General features: G+C 56.0%; 1 protein-coding gene across 2 annotated transcripts in view; it reads left to right on the top strand.

Moving 5' to 3' along the window:
- LOC111160476 (polypeptide N-acetylgalactosaminyltransferase 2) overlaps positions 1-21,610 on the top strand; it is a 181,033-nt gene extending 159,423 nt beyond the window's left edge. The window contains exons 11-16 of one of the 2 annotated variants that reach the window (XM_022523618.1): positions 2,856-2,982; positions 8,081-8,173; positions 8,510-8,593; positions 10,561-10,687; positions 16,678-16,797; positions 20,523-21,610. In XM_022523618.1, coding sequence (XP_022379326.1) covers positions 2,856-2,982; positions 8,081-8,173; positions 8,510-8,593; positions 10,561-10,687; positions 16,678-16,797; positions 20,523-20,678 — 707 coding nt within the window. In that variant the 3' untranslated portion in view covers positions 20,679-21,610. The remainder of the gene's footprint in view (positions 1-2,855; positions 2,983-8,080; positions 8,174-8,509; positions 8,594-10,560; positions 10,688-16,677; positions 16,798-20,522) is intronic. The other variant, XM_022523617.1, reaches the window with a different exon arrangement.
- Positions 21,611-22,018: the final 408 nt, after the last annotated feature.

Here is a 22,018-nt window from a genome sequence, read left to right as displayed (position 1 = left end):
AATGACCTGGTTTGTTTGGTGGTGGTGGTGGTGGTGGTGGTGGTGGTTTGGTTTTATATTCATGCAGCTGTGCCATAAGAGAGGCTCCCCAGAAGGACTTGAGGGGACTGGGGTCAGGGTGGGGTGGGGCGGGGTGGGAGGGGCTGAAGCACCCCTGCCTGGGCCCCATCTCGTACCTTCCCTCCCCTTGCTTGGCTCGATAAAGCCGCTCCGCTCCCCACTGTCTTCAGAGGTCAAGCAGGCGCATGGGTTTCGGCAACAGGAGTCCCCGTCTGAGTCTTTCTTTCTGAAACCGCTCCGGCTTCATTCTCTGAGCTCCGGGTATACACCGGCGGTGTCCAGCCTGCGTGGCCTGCGCGGGCGTGAGTCAGGAGAGATGGAGTGCAGGGATGCGGGAGTGACATCCAAAACCTTCTCCTCCAAGCACACCCTCTGCCCCACCAAAAGGAAGCACTGCAGCTTCCGCTTTTCCAGCTGGTCAGACAGCCTCATGTAAACAGTTAAAAAGATGAAAAATCGGATCCCGAGCCCCTGGGAGACGCAGGGCTCAGGCTCCTTGGGCATGATTGTCCTCTGTGCGTGTCCCCACAGCTTTGGGATAGAGGCTGCTTTCGGCTTCTGGTATACCCGCTCATCTAATGCTTTCTTGGTTCTTTTTTTCTTTCTTTCTTTTTTTTTTTTTTTTTTGATTAGAGGATGGCTAACACACAGTATTACAGTTTCAGCAGTGTCGGGTGCACAGCATAGAGATTTCTGAGAACCCGTACACTTCCTTTCATGCTTTCTTGAAGGACCGAGGTCTTGCCTAAGATCCCAGAGCTGGTCATTAGCAAAGGCCAAGATACCTAATTCAGAATCTACCAAGTTCTCTTGAGGAGCCATTCCCTACGTTGTAGTGACCCCAAGTTCAAGTGAAATCAGAGCTGAACGTAGTCATCATGCGTGGTCTTCAAAATCCATCCCCCCCGGATCCCTGAGTGGACCCCCCTCCTTTCAGGGCTTCCCCCTACAGCAGCCACGGGACCTTCCTCCCCCCACCCCGATTTTGAATGTTCCGATTAGACAAACGTATGTTTAATTTCATGTCCTGAAATACAGAGAACTTCTTATTCAAACTGTTGTTGGACACGAAGAAAGAAAAGTCAGAAGCCCTTCATTGCAGATGCTGGGGTGGCCATGCCCCTGCGGTTCCTAAGGCTGCAAGGGGATTGGTTCCAGAAGGCCCGGAACAGCGGCCTGGGTCACTCGTTTCCAGCCACCAGGGTGTTTCCTCAACTTCAGCTGCACAGTCTGGGCACCTGCTGCCGCAGACGAGGTCTGGCCTAGAGGATTTCCCAAGCGCCTCACTCGGGGTCTGCTGTAGTCCCCTGACCCCTGACCCCTCCATACTTGCAGTAGTGACTGCTGGTTCTGTGGATTCCGTCTGGCCTCCTCACTGTGTTCTTGATGTCAAGGAAGTGCCCGTTTATACCAACCACGACGTCGGCTACGGCCAGTCGGATGGCTGGTGATTAGAACAGGTGCCTGGTCAGCAGATGCTGGGCTGTTCCAGACGCCAGCTGCGTGCCGAGCTTTGCCTGAGGACAGATGCTCAGGGCGGTGAGTGTGTTGGTGTCGGCCTGAGCATCGCCAGCCCTGGGCGTCTCCGTACTCCTGCGGGTGGCTTTTGTGTCCAGGCAGGCGAACCACTACTGACTGGCTGGGGAACTCCGTGGCCAGCTTTGAGGGATCTGTGACTAACTCAAGCGTCTTTGGTCACTGCTGTAGTCCAGGAGGCACCTGTGAACTCCACAGGTGACTGGAAGCCTGCTAATAATGCACAGTTATGGATAAGCATAAATTGTGACGCTTAAGGGAAGCGTTTTTTTCTCCCAGGTAGAGAAAGCCCAGGTGTGTGGTGGCTCTCAGTGCACGGAGAGGAAGTTTAGAGGAAGATGGCGTGTACGGTGGCCCACTGCAGTTACAATCAAAGCTTTACGGTGTGGCCATTTCATGCCTTTCGATGTTTATACACCTTCAGCAATGGCTTTTCTAACAGCGTTGATGCGAAGCAAGTGCCGATGTCAAACTCCGTGGCCACAAACCAGCTAGTGAAGGATTCAGTGCGAGCATTTTGTTGTTCGATACTGCGATTCTATACGGACATGTGTGGTCTGTGGCCAGGGTCCTTTATAATCAGAATAGACCAAAGATTCACATTTTTCTCAAGGTGACTCATGTGAATCTGAAAAACCGTTTCCACGTGCTCACTCTCTTTTGAACTTGGAATAGAATCGTTTAGTGGAAACATGGGATTTGGTAACATCGATCTCATTGACTTCCATAATTCAGATCTGTCCTAAAATCTACGATTGCGCGTGCCCCAGCATAGGTAATTTGTATATTTCTCTCCTTTTTGTCTACATCATTTCACATTTCTGTCAAACAACACCGTTGTGGAGACCCCCCTCCTGGTGAACCGAGTGTGAGCGTTCATTCGCTCTTTTTTGTCTCTCCAACTCCGTTGAGTTGACCGTTTGAAGTTGTGTACGTTTAAGGTCCACGACTTAATGACCTGACAGACATGTACTTTGTGAGATGCTCCCTAGAGCCAAGCTGATTCCCAGATCCGCTGCACCTACTTTCCGGAGTATGACACAGAGCCGGGAGCCTGGGGTGTGTCAGATGTCTGCACCATAGAAAGTTCCAGAGTGTGTTCTGGAGGGAGTCAGCTCCCTTATTCCCATCTCCTTCAGCCATTGAGGGCATGAGAGCCCTTCGATGGGACAGTGGCGGGCGGGTGGGCGTCGGTGCCCCATCTGGGGTGACAGCAGCCCGGGGTTCTGTCAGTCACCCTGTCTCATTCCTCCTCTCAGAGATTTCGTTCCGTGTGTGGCAGTGCGGTGGCAGCCTGGAGATCGTCCCCTGTAGTCGCGTGGGACACGTGTTCCGAAAGCAGCACCCCTACACTTTCCCAGGTGGCAGCGGCACAGTCTTCGCCCGGTAAGTGTCGTGACCAGGCCATCGGTGACCACCTCCCAGACACTTAACCTTGGGCTGCACAGAGACAGGTGTCCTCCACCGGGATGCCACACGCCACTGACCAGGGTCACCGGTACGCACAGCAACGTGCATGTCTCCCGAGGGCAGTGTGCTGAGAAGTCGCACCCTAGGACAGTCTCAGAGAGACACAGCCGCAGTGACTTAGGGTGATCGGGGCTGGGCTGGGGCGTGACTGCAGGGGGGCTGTCCGGGCTGCGGGTGCCGGGCCGTGTCCCGATGGGCAGTCACCGCTCCGATCTGTACACATGGGAAAGCTCACACAGCAGTGCACCCCCAAGAGCGTATGAGGAAACATGATCGTGGAGAAGACGAGCTTATTTTTTTTGTATGTATTGCCGTCCAAGGAATAACATGTGAACAGTGTGTAGGTTAAGCCGTACTGAATTCAAGCCAGAAAATCTACACAGCATGGAGATCGGATTTACGATAGATTCTAGATACGTCTCGGCAAGCACGAAGCTGCCAAGCAAAGAGCTTTCTGAAGAAAACGCGAATTACCAGTCGTGGGCCCACGGCTTTTTCTAGGGAATTCTCTTCATGCTCAAGATAGAACAGCGTATAAGCCAGCCCACCTGGCCTCTGGAGGTGGGAGCGGTCAGCCCGGGGTATGAGTAGCTGAATAAGATGATTGTAACCTCTGATACATGCCGTGAACCAGGTAAGATGTCCTGTGACTGAGCATGAGAGGGACAGGGACAGGTTTGCAGGGGGGCCCGCAGCCAGGGGACCCTCTGAGGAGGTGGCACTCCGTTCAGCCCCTGCAGGATGAGCAGGTCCCATGGCACTGAGGTCAACGGGACTTCAGAGCGGGAGGACCCCAGCGGGACTAGAGCCGAGAGAAGGAGGGAAAAGCAGTCAAGCTGCCGTGTGGGTCGTGGGAAACCGGATGTTGTTCTGAGGCCAGGGGAAGCTACTGGAGGCACCTGACCTTTGAGCAGGTACCTGAGTTCTCTGTTTTAAGCTTTAACGAGCGAGGTGACACCAGGAGGAAATGCTGGTGTGAGTGTCCCTCCCCTCCCCTGCTCTTCTAAGAGCTGTTGCGGTGGCCCAGGCCAAGGAGAGGTGGCCTGGACCCAGGGTGGGGGTAAAGGGGGAGCCAGGTCCCAGCCACCTTCCAGCAGGCAGCAATGACCGTGGCCTGGCAGTGGCCGGAGACCAAGAGCCAGGAATTAAGAGCGAGTCCATGACCTTCGGTCCTAGGACTTTGCTGACCTGCTGCTCCCACAAACTAGGAGCACTTGAGAGAGGGTGGAAGTGAGTTGGGGAGAACGACGAGCTTATCTGTTGTGTCATATTTTAAAACTTAGATTCCAGGTACAGATCGCACAGTACACACGTACCACAGCGCAGGTAGTTTCAGCGCGGAGGTTCCGCGTTCTCGAGACTTTAATGATGCCGAACAGAAGTTACCTCTGACCAAATCATCTTCTTGCAAATTCTGTCCTTTCTCAAATATTGTCTGACTTCGTTACTGTTCCTTATTAGAAACAAAAGTATGTTCTTATCCAGTGAGCTCTACAAAATCAAACTATGATTAGTTTTTTTTTCCCAAGGACAATGCAAGATTCCTGCAAAACCTCCTGTGTAGACACATCAAATACCCAAATCCCATTGGTCACTACTAACACATGGCGGGCTTTTAGAAAAGAATGTGTTAACGCGCACAGAACGTTGCTTTATTCACTTCTTTTTTAAAAAGCACTCTTCCTTAGATAGGAAGTGTCCTCACTGTGTTTTGTGGCCCAGGAGCCTGTCCGTACACTAGAGGCCTGGAGAGAAGACAGACCCAGCCTTTCTGTATTTGGGGCAGCAGAGATCTGCTGGCCTTCCATGAGGCTCCACGGCTCTCTGCCTCCAAGGACTCTGCTAAAAGATAAGGAGGTAGAATCATATTATTTCTGAGGTCTCCCTCCAGTTCCAAGTTCTCTCTGATGTCCTCTGATCTGTGGCATTAAGGTTGAAGTATTTCACCATTTAAAAATTGGGCTTCAGAAATAGCTAATATTCATATAGTATGTTGTGTGCGTCTGGCTGTTCTGAGTACCGAGCAGATATTAGCTCACATCATTCTCATAAAACCTTGTGAACTAAGTGCCATAAAGGAAACTGAGGCACAGGGAGATTCAGTCCCGCAGTCCAAGTTCACACAGGCGTAAAGTGCCAGAGCCGCGTGGTCACGTGGGCAGTCGGGCTCCAGATTCCAAGTCATCCCCACACGTTGAACTCTCTAGTCCAGACCTGCAGGAGCAGCGAGTGCCAAGGTCACTGGAACTTGTCCGTTAGGTACAGATAGAAATGGGCACCAGAACAGGGCATGGAGGCTGATCTCGTTTGTGTGGGTTAGTCAGTGAATAAGTGATGAATGAATGAATGGAGCAGGTAGCCCCAGTGGGGTCTTACAGGCGCTGTTTTACCATCCCAGCTGCGCATGTGGGCACCCACACTCAGCGGGGTAAGGTGATATGACACACCTGCAGATTCCTACTTCCAGTCCCCGGTGATAGTGGTCACATCCCGTAAGACCGGATGAGAGTGATCCCACTGGCGTGTTTCTCGCCGCATTTCCAGTTAGCGTCCCACAAGCCCCTTAAGAGACTGGAGGGCGCTGTGTGCGAGCTTGAACGCATGTGCTCAGTAGAGCCCCGCGGGGCGAGGGAAGGTCCCCGTCAGAAGGGTAACACGGCGGTGCGGTTGGTTTTAGGGTTAACCAAATACGTTTGGTTTTAGGGTTAGAGTTAATGGCCACACTCTATTAATATGATTGATATTAAACAGAGGAGACCAGTGTTTCGAGTTAGTTTCTTACCAGACTTTCTTTGGCTACCACCACCAAGCCGTAGAGCTGGCCCGTGCGAGCCACACCTTCTCTCTGCTGCCCGCTTCCTGGAGGAGCTGCTTTGCACTGAGTATGGGGGTGGGCGGAGGAAAGCACAAGTGAGGGGAACCAGGACACATCAAAGTGGACCCTTCTGGGGGCCCCTGTCGCCACACACCAAGAGGACTGTCGGGCATCTCGTAGGTACCGAAGAAACGTTTGAATGAATGAACTGAACCCAGCACCGAGCAGGGCACGGAGCTGACTCATTGAGGCTACGTACGGGTCTTTCTCTAGTAACTGGACAGAAAGATGGTGCTTCACATTTAGGAATTAAGAAATGACTTAATTACTCAATGACTTAGGAGATTAAGAACCACTGTGTAAGCAGAATTCACAAAAGCCACTGAAGCCATCAGGGCTAAAAGGGACCTCGGAGATGCGTGGATGCAGTTCTTTCATCTTACCCATGAGCAGTCCAGGTCCCAGAGCAATGAAGTCACACCGCGGGTTAGGGATGGGGCGTGAGGTGAGGCATGGGCCACTCCGTAAGCCCCCAGAATCCCGGTAAGAGTATTGATTGGCTCGGCTGAGAAATAACACGTATGCCCCAGCATCCCAGGCACATCGACTCTTTAAACACACGTGCTGTACGTGTGTATTTCTTACAGAGCAAGAGTGGAAAAGATCTCCCATCTCATTACCAAAGGGAGCCGTCTTATCATGGTGGACCCCTCTCTCCTCTCCCCTCCTCTCCCCTCCCCTCCTCTCCCCTCCCCTCTCTTCTCTTCTCCCCCTGCCCTCACAGACCTCCAGTGCCCTGGGCTGTCACCCCACAGCGGGTCAGGGACCTCGTTCCACAGCCACCCGTAGAATGTCCGCCGGTTTCCAGCGGCTCCGGTCATCCATTCCTTTGATCATGTTCCTGGCGATGGTCTTGGGTCTCTAAATTTTCTTTTCTTGCCTTTATAAACAATGCTGAAGTGAGCCTATCTTCAGCTGTATACTCTCCTGGAGGTGCGTTTCTAGAAGTGGGAAGTGCCGGATCAGAGGAGGGGGTGCGTTCCTTTGTGTTGTCCTGCCTGTCTCGTAAGTGGCGTTCTCAACAGTTCATCTCCCGCGCGAAGAGGAGAAAGGGCTATACCTCACGCTGTGTGAGAGTCGATGCCCCGAGTGGAAGTTATTTTAGTGACTGTAGCTCAGATCATTTTGAAAGGCTCGCCGTTTAAGAGACCTTTCTGGTAGAGGAAAGGAATTCTTTTCAAAGGTAAACATTGCCTCCCTAATATATTTCTTTTGGAAGAACATAATGTCTTCTATATGGGACCTTAAGGAAGCGTGAGTCTGCTTGGGAACCGAGTCCGGGACCTGGGAGCAGAGAGGCTCACTGTATGACGCTGCTTCATACGTGCCCTGAGGGGAGTGCGGGCCGGTCAGATCTGACGCCCACACTCGTGGGAGCCTTGCACACCGGCCCTATATGCAAACATAGCTTGTTCCAGTGGCCTTAATTGATCGTCATGGTTTTGAGCTATAAGTAGGTACGGTTCTGAGATTTAAGCACATGGTTCTCTTGCCTGGCAGAAAAGCCTGTTCCATCTCGGTCCCTCCAGCACGGTGTAGTTGGCAGGAGCCTCGGATGTGGGGCTTCAAGCTTTTTTCCCCTTCCCATCACCAGTCCTTGTCCAAACCGAACACTGTTTCAACTCAAGTCTGCAGGGGGAAGAGTCTTTTTAATAGTACTTACCTATTTTTACCTTTTCCCCAGAGCTGTCTAGTCACGTTGCAGCCATGATGAGGAGGGCCCCAGAGGCCAAGAATTCCTTGGCTGTCCTCCCCCATGCCAGCCGCCCATGCGTACATGATGCAGGTTCCCATGGTGACGCCCTGTGTCCTTCTTGCTGGTCCAGCCCGAGTCTTTTCCTCCCAGGACCTGCCTGTGCTGCAGGTCTCACTCTGCCTTTTGCTCTTTGACAATCTGTTTCTGTGAAAGACGAGAAGGCGAGTTCCGTTTGCTCAGTAAGCACCCGCTGCGTGCCCGCTACCCACCAGTCTGGGCCTGGGTGCCGAGCGGGGACAGCCTGCTCTCTGCGTCCCTGCCACCACTGCCCGCCCGCCTCGGGGGCCCTTCCCAAGTAGCCCTCGAAGCAGACAGGTGCACACAGAGTGACGCTGACAGAAAGAAGGCAAATCCCAGCTCAAGAATCCTTATTTTGTTTCTAGTAACACCCGCCGGGCAGCAGAGGTCTGGATGGATGAATACAAAAATTTCTATTACGCAGCAGTGCCTTCCGCCAGAAATGTTCCTTATGGAAAGTAAGTGTCACTTGAGCCCTCTCATGCCACTTTGCTCAGGATCCTGGCGGGGGGTGGGGGAGCCTATTCTCAGCCCGCACCCCACGAACCGTTCTGCTGCCAGAGGCGAGAACCGTCGCCCAGGCATCAGAGCAGGAGCCTCTGCTCAAGGCCAGGCGAGGGCCCAAGGCAGGAGGCATGTGGGAGGTGGGCCAGTGCCGCGGGGACAGGAGCGTGGACAGTCCAAGCTCCACTGCCTGCCTCCGTCCTCTTCCCATCAGCAGCTTTCCAGATATGATGTAAGGAGCTTGTCCATTCTCGAAATTGGTGAAGGAATCTTGTTTCCCTCTTTTCCAGTATTCAGAGCCGACTGGAGCTCAGAAAGAAACTTAGCTGCAAGCCTTTCAAGTGGTACCTGGAAAACGTCTACCCAGAGCTAAGGTAAGCTGTTAGGGATCAGGGCCTTGCTCCACAAGGGCTTAGGAGCCATGGATGTCGGAGAGGCAGGAGAGAGGCCGGGAGCTGGGGCTTCCAGCAAGAGCTGTGTGTCCTCACCCCGCAGCTGTCCCTAAGCACCCCTGAGAAGTGCTCCCCGAATGGCGGCCTCCTGCTGGGTGACCTTCCCGTTCTCCACAGAGGCGGAAACAGTCCCAGGTGGCACCTCGTTTAGCTCACGCCCTATTGGCGAGAGGACAAGGGCTGTTGTCTCACCCTCTCTGTAAGTGGCCCAAAGGGCAGTGCCCAGCCTCCCCCGGCTCCGGGCCCTCCCTGCGCAGCAGGTGCCTCTGCCCGGCCTCCCTGCGCTGGAGCCGAGGGCAGTGCTGACACGCACAGAGAACAGAGAATGAATCCGCTCCCCGCCCTCCCCGCTTCGCTCCTGCTGCCCAGATGCCAGGGCCCATCCTGTGGGCCCGTGAACAGAGGGCGGCACCCAGCAGAGCCCGGAGCCCAGACCCCCGCCTCCAGGCTGCGTCGGGCACTAACGCCGGGCCCCACTTCCCTCCAGGAGGCTTCCTGGTGGCAGAAGTGCTCTTCTGCGGCTTCTGTCTACACCCACGGCCTCCTCTTGTGCTAATGGCCACTCTGATCCCTCGGGGAGCCCTTGAGACCCTCCTCAGAGGCCTGTAGGTCTGCAGGTTTCAGGACCCATCAGAATGTCATCCTCGTAAAGGGATTGCCAGACGGGTTTTGCTTTAACGTGGCACATTCCTCCTTTCCCAGCAAGGGCGTGGCTCCCACGCAGCGGCAGCCGGAGTCACCACCGTTATCCTTCAGGCTAACAGCTCCCTCAGAGCCCTTGTCCCCGAGGTTTGTTTGAGCGTTCCCTAACGCGGCTGTGCCTCCCGGCCTCTCTTCACAGCCATCCAGCTGTCCCCCAGCAGAGGGGACAGCAGGCCTCCTCCTCCCTTGGGCCCCGTCTGTGACAGGGGGCTTGCTCTGGGGCCCGAGAGCAGGCTTGGTCACCCGCGGGCAGCCGCTGCTCGTTGTCTCTCGCCCAGCCCGCGCAGCACTTCCCACAGTGGCCTGCAGCCCCGTCGTGGGGACCACTGTGCTTTTGCCATCACGGTCGTCTGTGATGTGGTGGGTAGTGCTGCCAGCCAGAGTGACAGTAGGTGCAGCTTCGCCTTATGGACACCCCTGCTATGGGGTGCCAGGGGGCCTGTGCCACTTGTCCAGAACGCTGAGTCCCACACTGGCGGGGGAAGCTGACCCCCCAACCCACGCCCGGCAGCGGAGACACTGACCTGACATTCGTGTGCGTCTGTAGTGCGCACTGCCGCTCGCTGGGCGCCCCCCAACCCTGTGTCCCAGGCCCTGGGCTCCATGCGCTTGCAGTGAAATGTGTTACATGATACTTGGAACAGATCTGCTTCACAGGTGCTGTGCAGTAGGGTCCGAGGTTTGGGGGGACAGCGAGAGATGGCACAGCGGGTGTGGGGCCCAGGCTGAGCACAGACCCGGGTGGAATCCTGAGGCATGTGGCCCCTGCCCACACGTGCCGTTTCTGTTGGTGGCAGGCTGCCGGACACAGCCACGCGGCTTCTCCCCTCCGCCAGGTAAAGGTCAGTTCCCAAGTCTGCCGGAAAGCCCAAGGCCGTGGGGTCTCACCTCGTGAATTACTTTTCTGAAGAAATTCCAACAGGCTAACAGTGAGGAGTAGAGCTTTTCCTTTCCAGAAACGTTTTCCTGGTACGGAAAGAATGCTTCTCCAGCTTGAAGTCTTCACTCCGGTTAGAAATCCAGGGCATTCGAGAAATGCTGCCCGGCTGACACAGCCCGCCTATGGGAGGGGTTCCTCTCCTCTCAGGGTTCCTGCTGCCGGAGATGGACTCACTGAGTAAGGGGGTGGACGGTGGGAGCCGGGGGGCCTGTGGAATTAAGCAGATGGTTCTCCTCTTGCTTTCCAGGGTCCCTGACCACCAGGATATAGCTTTTGGGGCCTTGCAGCAGGGAACCAACTGCCTAGACACTTTGGGACATTTTGCTGATGGTGTCGTTGGAGTCTATGAGTGTCACAATGCAGGGGGGAACCAGGTATGTGTGGGGGGTGGGCTGGAGTCCCTGCAGGGAAGGGGCCCTGAGCTTGCAAGTCCTTGCTGCTGCCTTTCTCCTGTGACCCAAGGTGTCTGAGGTAGCATGTGGCCCTGCTGGTCACCCGCAGGCAGGCAGCCATAGGCTCGAGGTGGGATGCCCCAGATCTTGACAGATGCGTGGAGCCTGCCATCAGCCTCGGGCCAGCCTCTGCCACCACAGCAAGGGACACTGTGGTTACCACCGATATCCAGCATCTCTCATCAAGGCAGGCCTGCAAGGCTGGTGGCCTTCCTTCTCCTCCTCATCTTCCCACCACCTCTGTCATCCCTGTGGCATGTGCTTGTCCCCAAAGCACCTGTTCTGTGTCTCCATCTGTGTCTGGTCTCCGACCAGCTCATAAACACCTGCTCGGGTCCCAGTTTTAATAGGCTCGGACCCTGCGGCTGCTGCCAAAGTCATTATCGGCCCCTGCCTGTTAGATAACACGGGCTTAGATAGAGAATATTAACAATTACTAGCTTCAGTCTGACGCACACACACAACTTGTCCTGGATGCATAAAGCCCCACACCTTCTGTCCTCACTGAAAACAAGACAGAGAAGTGAAGGCCTGTTGGGCCTAACCATGGCCTATATGTGCCAGAAGACAATGTTCTAGAATAGCAATTTTCCCATAAAAAAATGATAGGTATTTGGTAAAATGTGGGCTTTGTGCCCAGAAGAGTCTGGGTCATGCTAGGTATTCTTATCTCCTTGAAAACGTGCCAAGCTCTCCGAGGACCTACAGTTTAAATGGGGCCATTGCGGGGTGGGGGGGTTAACTAAATGTATCCCAGATTTACTGATCACAGAACCTCCTTTATTTTTTTTTTAAAGATTTTATTTATTTTTTTTGACAGAGATCACAAGTAGGCAGAGAGGCAGGCAGAGACAGAGGGGGAAGCAGGCTCCCTGCTGAGCAGAGAGCCCAACGTGGAGCTCGATCCCAGGACCCTGAGATCATGACCTGAGCCGAAAGCAGAGGCTTAACCGACTGAGCCACCCAGGCGCCCACAGAACCTCCTTTAAATAGAACTCTCTTTAAGAGAGGGCACCTGCTTTTACATAAAGTTGGTTGTTCCGAATCCCCCCAGGGAGTATCTGGGTGGACTGCGACCCCTAGATGTTTCGTCCCCTCTCTTCACTTGGTGATGTCATCTTTAACAGTTGTTTGGACCAGTCTGGACATCCTCAGTTAGACAAGGGAGGGAGAGGCGGCTTCAGGCAGCGGCCAGGGCTGGCCCAGCGCAGACGTGCTGCTCCCGGGCTCCCAGGGTCTCACCTCTGTCCTCAGAGCCCGGCCTCTCGGTCCTGCAAGTGCTCCCCGGGGACAGGCTGTGAGCTTGGAGTAAGCCCCCAGCCAGCCTCGGGGTGCAGCCTGGTTTGTGGATTTTGAGTATTTCAAAACGTTAGGAGGTGTTAGGAGTCGGCTAGAAGGAAAAGGTCTAAGGAGGGAGGAAGACGGAGAGTAGGAGGGAAGACCCAAGTCAGGCCAAGTTTGTTGGGTGGGGACAGGAGGGACAGAGGATGCCGTGCCTGCCAAGAGTGTCTCTGCATGTCCTTGTCAGGCCTTTGGTCTGAAACTCACCGTGGTTCCGCTTTCTGCTGGGGACCACGTGGCTCCGGGTCCCACTGATGGACACGGCGGTGGCACATGGCGCAGGTCTGCCTGCCGGAAGCCGTGCAGGGACGCAGCGCGAGGAGGTCTGGGGCTTCGGTATGAGGGGGGAGGCTGAGGGCGCCGGGAGACGCGGGGTTTTATCTGTCTCTGGCCAAGCCGGAATGAAAATACTGAAGTGCTGCCTTCCAAAAAGGGAAGCTTTGGGCGGCCGGAAACACAGTGGATCCAATGAGTCTCCGGAAGCAGGGCCGTGCTCCTGGGCCTGCTAAGCCCCGGGGTGCTTCTGGTCCTCGTGGCCGAAATTCAGAATTTGGCTAATGCACCGGTCTGCGTGTTAGGATTCAGAGGCGGCGCGGCCCCGCGTTACCTGCCGTCTGAATTGTTACACTTGGTCCCATCCCAGGCTGGCCTCACCCTTCCCCCGTTTAGTCACCGGGGTTTCCCCTCGGTCACGTGTGCAACATTCTGATGATTCAGTGACCGTTACGGGGTCCGCCCTTATATTATAGCAGCTCTGACCAGTGCCAACTCCGTGCATTTGGAAGGTATGTACGGCGGCCGATAGTGAGGGATTTCCTGCTGCCCCCTCCCTGCCCTCCCCGGGCTCAGGCGCCAGCTTCGGTCCTGGGTGCCGTGCGTGGCTCTTGCCCACGTGGCATGGCCTCGGGGATGGATGGTACCTTTTACCCCGCGGCTGGTAACAAAAACTGCCATGGTCAGCGTGGTCACCCCCACCTATGATGGCTGGTGGCCGTGCCTCTGGATCCCCAGATCCTGTCTGCCAGCTGGTCTCTGAGCCCACGAGCCCCTCTCTGCAAGCCCATGGGGAGGCTGACCGACCTGCCGGGCGCATTGCTCCCTCATGCCCGTCCCCCGCGCAGTTTTGCATAGCTCCCCCTTTTCCTCTCACAGCTGTCCTGGTTAGAGCCCCCTTGTTCATAGGCACGGGAGCTCATGGATGATGCGCTGCCCTCAGGAAGCCATTTGTGGGGGAGGAGGAGATTGGGACGATGCAGGAGGCCACCTAGAGGCTGCTGCTCCCGCCTGTGTGCGCAGGCGACTGTGCTGGGCCATGGCCACACCCAGACTTGGGTTGTCACAGTGCTGTGCCTGGGGCTGTCGGGAAGGGCAGACAGCATGGCCTGTGCAGAGCACTCGGTTCCCTCTTTTTTCCCTTTCACTCTTGTGAGACGGTTGCTGCTCCCACACTGGGCCGGAGCTTTCCCTCCCTGCCAGGGATGTCTGCGGAGTCCCTCCTGGGCCAGCTGCGGGGCGCTCAGGGGTCCAGGACAGGAGCACCTGGTCTTGCCTGTCCAGGGAGCAGGTTTCTACCATCTCTGAGCCCGCCTCCCGTGGTTTTTTGCTGGAATCACCCCAAGAGCTTTCTGGAAATTCTGATGTGAGGTCCCCTGTCCAGAGAGCCTGATTTCATTGGCCTGGAGTCCCAGAGCATTGGGGTTTGTGAAATCTCAAGGCGGGTGATTCTGAACGAGCCACTACACCATGAGGGTTTTCTAGCGGGGCAGGGGGGGCACACCGGTGGGCGACAGGCTTCACCCACACCTGGGGCCCACCTTCCTCCGCAGACCGGCCTGAGGCCCAGAGAGTGGCCTAGGCCAGCTCCACCAGCCTTGCTCTGTCTGCTGAGAATGTCCTCCGTCTGCACCACCCAGTGCGGTTCTCATGGACCCCGTGTGGCCGCAGAGCACTCAGAATGTAGCCGGTGTGACTGAGGAGGTCAGGTGTTCAGCCATTTGGCTCAGCCAAGGTGGGCAGTGGCCACCACATCGGACAGCATGGGTCACAGGCGGCAGGAAGCCTGGGCTCAGGCTTGCTGCTCACAGGTGTGCCGACGCGTAACCCTCCCGTGAGTAATTCCCGTCTGTACCGATGGAAAGCGATGCTTTTTTGAGTGCTGTGCCACCTGGGTGAGAAATGAGAGGCTAAGTGGCGTTTCCTAACTGTAGACACCGTCCTTCTTATCTGGTTTCTGGCGGATCCTCAGCAGACACCCAGGAAATGGGGAAATTAATGGCCGTGCTTTTTTAAGAGTGGCAGCTCAAAAAAGCAATTCTTAAATATTTATGAACTTTATTTTACAAATTCAGATCATTGAAATGCAACAGAAGAACAAAGTGGCAGCCAGCTCTGTTGTTTGCACAGCTGAATTAGTTTTCCTGGAATTCAGTGTAGTCTGCTGTAAAATAATTAAACGCACAATAGCAAGAAGGTTGTAGAAACATTTGTACGTGAGCTTTCCCTGAGTATCTGCAACCCTTCCAGTGTCTTTTCGACACCTGCTTCCAAGAAGCATCTAGAAGCTTACCCACGAGTGGGGGCGGGTTGGTGCCGGTACCGGTACTTCACGCGAGCCCTGCTGGAGGCACGATGCGTATCTTAGTGAATGAAAGGCGGGGCTCGCGCGCTCCTTCCTGGGGGGGCTTCGAATGCCACCCTGGGATACAGGTGACACTTGAGTGCCCGTTGGTACCTCGGAGGCACTGGCCGTGGGGGGGACGGCCTTACGGTAGGTTGGAATCGACCCTCAAGGGCGGCGTGGGGCCCTTCCCAGAGAATGCTCTGCGGAGCTCACTGCCAGGGGCCGACGGGGACAGGTGGGGACAGGGCTTCATGCTCTCGAGTCTGGGAGATGCTGAGGAAAACGGTGCAAGCAGGTTCTTCCGTGCTCAGCCTTCCAGGGCCTCAGAGAGCCCGTGTGTGACTTTGCAGAAAGACACGTGGCCCAAACTCACCGTTCCCCAAACTTACTTGACCTGAAACAGACTTCTCACAGAATCCCTCCCAGAGCACACTTTGGGAAACACTCATTAAAAGGTGAGAACACTGAAGCCAAAGAAAAGGAGGGGGCCCAGTCCCCGTCTGCCTCCCTGCTAGGAGAGGAGGAAGCTGCCAGCAGCCCAGGGGGCTTCTCAGGAGCCCAGACGGGCAGCCTGTCTCGGGCAGACCATCTGTTCCAAGGTGACCGAGGTACTGAACGGTGAGGCTTCTTTAAAAGGTAATTTATTCCCTCCCTTACCTCTGTCCCCTGGGAATAGAAAAAAGAAAGAAAAATAATTTCTTCATCGCATTTAATAGCGTCTCAAGTTACACAGTACATTTATCCTTGGGTGAGCCATTCTCCCCGCTGGAGAGCCAGCCCCGGAAGGTCGGGGCCTTGCCTGTCTGTTCACGGCCATGGGCCAGGCCCTGGGAGGGCACCTGAGGCATCTTGGGGCGCCATGGACCGTCACGGGAAGGATGGCTGAGTCATGGCAGCTTTCCTGGGCGGAGAGCAGAAAGGCATACGCTGGTAGGGAGTGTGTCCCGGTGGAATTCTGGGTTGGAAGTTGCCTGGCTGCTTCTGGATCCTGAAGGCTCACTTGGGAATTGACCCCTTTGAAAGGGTCAGGTCCTAGAGTGAAGGTTGGAAGCTGTCTCCTCCCGTCCCACCCGTGGCCCCTCCGAGAACCTTCTGCCTGGGGCCTCGTGCTCCCTCACCCATCTTCTCCATTTTCCCCTGTCCTGTCCTTTTAGAGTGTCTTATAAATGGTTGTGCTCTCAGCCCCTAGTATGTGTGTGTGTGTGTGTGTGTGTGTGTGTGTGTGTTGTAAAAATCATAAGCAAGTTATTTTAGCACTCTCTGGCTCAGTTTTCCATCTCTAAGACGGGGTAATATCAGCTTCTCGTGGGGCATAACGGTGCCCAGCACACAGTAGATGCCTGGTGTTAGCACGAGGGGTGTGTGTGTAAATACCCAGATCCGTCCCTAGGGAGCTCAGGCCTTGGGGGGTGTCAGCAAACCAGCTCACTGCGCAGCGAGGCCGCACGCTGCATATTTCGCTACACGCTCCATGTGTAATTTCCATCATCACACATTACAATCCACATTCATAAAGGCTGTTTCCAAGCTGCACTGCACGGGGGCAGAGTCCAAAATGACGCAGGCGGAAACGTCGACCCTGACCCGTCCGCCTTGGGGGATCCACGCGCGGGCCACTGTGTCCCCAGCTCCTGGTTCGTGGTAGAGCCCTGGGTGTGGCGCTCAGATGCGCGCCCCAGGCTGAAACCGTTCATACCGTATCTCAGTGACTCGTGTTCTCAGAGCGCTTTTGCCACGTCAGTCGGTGAACTTGGCGCAGCCCTGGGCGGCCCCCTTCCCGCGCCCCCCCTCCGCCGCCCTGGCACCTCCAGGTGGAGATCTGCCCTTCGGCAAGAAGTCACGTGTCAGCCCGGAGTCGGCTGGGGGGCTCGGGGTCTCTGCTCGGCGACACAACCCTGTCCCTCTCGAGCCCCGTCACGCCACGGCCCTGACCCCCGGCTCTGTGTTCCAGGAATGGGCCTTGACGAAGGAGAAGTCGGTGAAACACATGGACTTGTGCCTGACGGTGGTGGACCGGGCGCCGGGCTCTGTCGTCAAGCTGCAGGGCTGTCGAGAGAACGACACCAGACAGGTAGGGCGCCCCTGCCCCTCAGCCCAGCCTTCCCGCGCCCCCTGTGGCCTCGACCACCCCGCTCCTTTGTCCCGTCGGGCTGCCCTGTCGGACCTCGGCTCCGGCCGGCCGCCGTCTCCCACCAAGCTGGGGAGCTCCTGGCTGGCGGCAGGTGTCCGTGAACCCCGTGCCTGGCAAACGTGGGGTCGGGATGCTCGTGCTGCGTGCGGGCTGTGCATGCTCGGAAGGCCGCCTGGCCTCCCGTGCGCACCGGCCGGGGCAGCGTGCCTCCTGTCCTCTGTCCTCGGCGCCCCGTGGGCGGCTCCACCGTGAGTGCCCACATCCCGGGGTATGTCTTCCCATAACTTATTTTCTTCAAACATTCATTCACTTTTGTTAGAGAGAGAAAGAGAGCAGGGGGAGGGGCAGAGGCAGACGGAGACTGGCAAACAGACTCCCTGCCCAGCGTGCAGCCCGACACGGGGCTCAATCCCATGACCCCAAGATCATGACCCAAGCCGAAATCAAGGAGTCGGAGGTCCAGCTGGCCACCCCCTTCCACAGCTTCTTGATTGATCTGCCTCTGTCTGTGCCTCACCCTCCAGCAAAACTGGAGGGGAAGGGGCCACATTTGTATGTTCGGCTCCTACGAGGGTCTGGAAGCACCTTCACTAGGTAGGGGCCCCAGCGCCTCCAGGTCAGTTCCTCCTCCCTGCGCCGTGCAGGTAAGCGGAGCCGCTGGTCCCTTTTCCAGTCCTTCTTTGTAGCAGCCCCTCGTACGTGCGTGTCCTGAGAGTGTGTGTCTGGTGGTGCTGGCGAACACGGGAGAGAGGCGGGTGGCAGTGCGTGTGATGGTCTGAGCGCTGGCCATGACCACGGGAAGCCCACCAAGTTCTGCCTCCTCACACCCCTGGGGAGCGGAGGCGCAGACTTCAGGCCCGGGAGCAGGGAGGCTCCGCCGGCTCGTGGCTTCTCCACAGAAGCAGAAGCACAAGGAGCCACGCAAGTGCGTGGGCTTTGGGGGGGTGGGAGGGACTACGGCAGGTGGGGACCTCAGCCCAGACGCAGAACCGCCGAGAAGTTAGCACAGCACTGACCTACAAGTAAGTACTAGAAAAGAAAGCAAGGTTCATCACCATGTCACCAAAGGGAGGTGTTTTCATTCTGTTTCACTCCGTGTGCTAATGAACCCACGGCCCCAAAGGAAAGACCTAGCATCACACCTCTCTCTCGTAAGCCACCAGTCGGATGTTGCTTGCTTCTGATGACATTCTCGTTCTTTCCACTCTACCGGGTATTTCAAAGAAAAATTGCCTGTTCTTATTCATTAAATATTTCTGCTTTTTAAATTTGCAAAAATGCTAAACGAGGAAGTTCAAGTGGGTGAGACCTCATACACATACACACACTCTCTTTCCTGAGTGTCTGCGTATTTATGCCATCGTGGGGAGCACTGGCTTGTCTCCGTATGGTCCCTTTTAATGAAATAGATGGATGTAGAGAAATGGAGGCACAGAGCCAACCACAGCTCGGAGCCTGAGTGGGCTTCTTGTCCGAGACATTTTACTGAAGGAGAGGTGGAGACCCACGGAGTCAGCATCTCCTCTCCCGTGTCACCTGGGAGGACGAAGGCCGGGACCAGGTCCCTGGCTTCGATCCCAGCTGTCAGGGAAATACTTGCATCTGTCCATCCGGGGTCTGTCCCCGGCTCTGTGGAACCCCAGCCTGGCTTCTGATGGATGCTTGAACCCCTACAGGAGTTCAGTAGGAGCTCACCTTATTTCCAGAGCAGACAGATGTTCCTGGTGCGATCCTGGTTCTTGGGAAGCATAGGGCGCCGCGGAGAGGCTCACACCAGGAGAAGGGAATGTCCTGCAGGCAGCTCTTCTGACCCCGAGACCTCACCGGGTGCGGAGCCCTGTGGCCCTGTTCCAGCAGGGCCTGGAGGGCCCAAAAATCCGACCCCTGATTAGAGACAGAGCTGGAGTTTGATTATTTTTTTTTTAAAGACCTTCCATTTAGCTGAGGCTTTGGCACCTGACAGGCAGAGCCCCTCCAGAGAAGGGAATCAGATTCCATTCATTCCACATTCTTTGTCAAGCCTGATTCCTGGCCACTCAGAGCAGCACAGGGCTGTCTCCGCCGCAGACACACTTTACCTGACAACGCGGAAGCCCGGTGAGGACTGACTGACAGCCAGGGAGCCAGAAAGGAGGGATGATGGGCAGGCAGCCGTGGCCTCCCCGTGCTCAGCTGATGGCACTGAATTTCACTGTTGGCAGAAGCTCTGGGTTCACGGCAGCCTGAGTGAGTATCACGGGGCCCTCGTGAGAACATCCCAGCGTCCTGTTCTCCTCGCGCAGAAGGCCGGTTCTCGGGGTGCCAGGTTCCTCTCTGCCTGCCCTGCCTCCTTCCCCCCACCCACTTGCCCTCTGAGAGGAGGCCCCTCAGCTAATTTTATCTCGAAGCCGCACCTTCTTGCCAGCTGGACTGTTTGGTTTCCAGGCACGTCTGTGTGTTTGTGTTGTGTGTGCCTTTGCCGAATCAGGGGAAGGGGAGGCAGGAGGAGGCGAATTCAATTCCGTGGTGTCAAAAGGATTTGCAGAAATACTTACGGAAAGGAGCTTGAGTGCGCACAGTGTAAAAAATTAATTAGAATCACAGACTCTATTAATGAAGGGAGAGCTTTGGAGAGAAAAAACTGTGATCATTTTTTTTTCTTTTAAAGAACAAACAGACTTTTACATGGGGTAAACAGCAGGGTGGGGGGCCTCAGACTTCCCTTAGGCAAGGCTGTGGGCTTTTCTTTCTTGTTTGGTTGGCGGATCAGTCGGTGAATTGGTGAGTTGGTCGATTTACTCGTTGACTGATTGAGTGTGGTTAGCTGGTCGGTTGAGGGTGGGTTGGTTGTTGGGTTTGGTCTTGGTTGCGGGGAAGGTGTACATATTCGAATAAGGAGACGTCAGGCCCTGTGCTCACAGGAGTCGCATTTGGAACTCAGCAAATATTGCTTGGTCCCTGCCGTGCAGAGTGCCGGGGCCCCCGAGTGGCTGAACAGGTTTCTCAGACCCACCAAGGAGCTCACAGACTCACAGAGAGAACAGACAGTATAGAAACGGGTTCCTCAACACGGTATTTCTGTCCACTCAGGCATCTCTTTCCCTCTCGGCTGGCCTGACACCATTCCCCTGGTTTAATTGAGCCCGAAGCCCTAAGTGGGAGCGTGGAAGTCCCAGGCAACGGCCTCCAGGCAGGGCTAGAGCTGCCTTCCAGGAGCCAGGGGCGGGATCAGGGTCCTCCTTGAGCTTCCTAGGGCTCCTCTGAAGGCAAAATAGCATCAGATGAGGCCTTCTTGTGGATGAATGCACATTCCCCCCAGGAGGCACTCTAGCTCGCGTTCTCGGGTTAATGACCGAGGATGGGCAGGTGCCCAGAGTGCTGGAGCTTGGATGAGGGGTGGGGCAGGACACGCGGGCCCTAGCAGGCCCAGAACGGAGGTTTGGAGTTGCAAGCCCGGCAGAGAGCATAGGTTTCTTTCCTGGATGCTCAGCTGGCCCTGAGGCTGCTTGGTCCTGGCGCAGCGACTAACTCCTCCATTATGATTCGAGATCCCCCCACCACCACCAAAAAAGAAAAAAAGGCTTGGCGTTTTTGCTTTTCGTATAGCTAGGAGACCCTGCCCGTGGGTCTGTCCCCTACCGTCTTGTGTGCGCTGTGACCGTAAGGCCCTCTCCTGTCTCCTGCAGAAATGGGAGCAGATCGAGGCCAACTCCAAGCTGCGGCACGTGGGCAGCAACCTGTGCCTGGACAGCCGCGCGGCCAAGAGCGGGGGCCTGAGCGTGGAGGTGTGCGGCCCCGCCCTGTCTCAGCAGTGGAAGTTCACGCTCAACCTGCAGCAGTAGGAGAGCCCGCCAGGCGGCCCCCACCGGGCCCCCACACCGGCCGGCTGAGTTTGGAGATCCCGTTTTCGATTATGTTTCTTGAACTTTCTGCGAAACTATATACCTCAGTATTCCATCATGGTCGGAACGTCAGAGAACGTGTGCGAGGCACGGGGCCTGGGTGGATGCCGAAGAGGCTGGGAAAGAGACCCGCTCTCCTCGTCCCACGGGAGGCGGCTGGGCCCCCTTTCCGAGGCCACCCCCTCCCCCCGCCCACAGCCACCCCCCAGGGACGGCCGAGGCGTGGGCCCCAGCGCGGGGCAGGGAGAGCAGAAGGGGCATCGCTGCTGTGTCACCGTGAGGAACACTCTGGAAATCTCCATTTTTGATCCCATCGAAATCATGTCTGGTTTCTGCAATGGTGACCCGAGTCATTTTGCAGGATTACGTCGTACATCCCTGTCCCCGCTCCTCTGTTCCCGCTGTCTTCCCAGCACAGACCCCCCTCTTCCACACGATGTACTTGCTCTATTTGAATAGGAACTTTCTACGGTGGGACAGTAAGTATAAATATATATAAAAGAAAGAATGTACGGTCAGTTCCCTATGGTTTCTGTAGGTCGTCCTCATCTTGTAAATTCCCCACAAAGCAGTTAGTTCACGGCCATAAGGAAGAGGGACGGGGCCCTTTGGGGCGGGGAGAAGGTGGCCTCCAGCGCCTCCCCCACCCCGGAGCCCCACCAGTGAGCAGGTGCTACGGGGGCCACTGGGGGCTTCCCTGCCACTGGGCCCCAGGAGGCTGGGGTGCCAGGGGGCCCCTCCGTTGGCTTCAGCTTGTAAGCCACTGCTTGGTGTTGGAACCTACTTTCTGTGCCCTTGGTATCTGGAAACCAGGATGGGTTATTTTTTTTTGACAAACATTACTTTGGGTCTTTTTAAATTAAATTTTTTTTTTCTCTTAGGAAAAAACAAAAAAACAAAACCAAACCCAGGCTCCCAGCTCCCAGTAGGCGACATTAGGAAGCTGTCCTGGGCTGTCATGGGGCGAACTATGTGTGTCCCGTGAGCTGGTCCCTGGGCTCTGGAATCCGGCCTGCCCACGCCGTCCCTCCCTGGCCCAGGGGCCTGCTTTGGTCATGGAGCATTTTGGCAGGAGCAGGAGACTTGTGTGTTAGGAAGCAGATGTCAGTATAAACCACAAGCCTGTTAGGAACTAGAAGTCATGACAGGAAGAGATGCCCAGGAATGTCCCTACAGCAACCCCCCCTTGCCTTTGCGGTGGCCCCATGGTGACAGGGCAGTCCAGGCCTCCTACGGAGGGGCCCAGCCCTCCTTCCTTCTCCCTTTCCACATGCGTGCCC

This window comes from Enhydra lutris, unplaced genomic scaffold (assembly GCF_002288905.1).
Source record: "Enhydra lutris kenyoni isolate GAN:26980312 unplaced genomic scaffold, ASM228890v2 scaffoldscaffold76, whole genome shotgun sequence".
Classification (NCBI taxonomy): Eukaryota; Metazoa; Chordata; class Mammalia; order Carnivora; family Mustelidae; genus Enhydra; species Enhydra lutris.
Note: the sequence above shows the minus strand (reverse complement) of the source record. Positions and strands in the feature narration are given on the sequence as shown.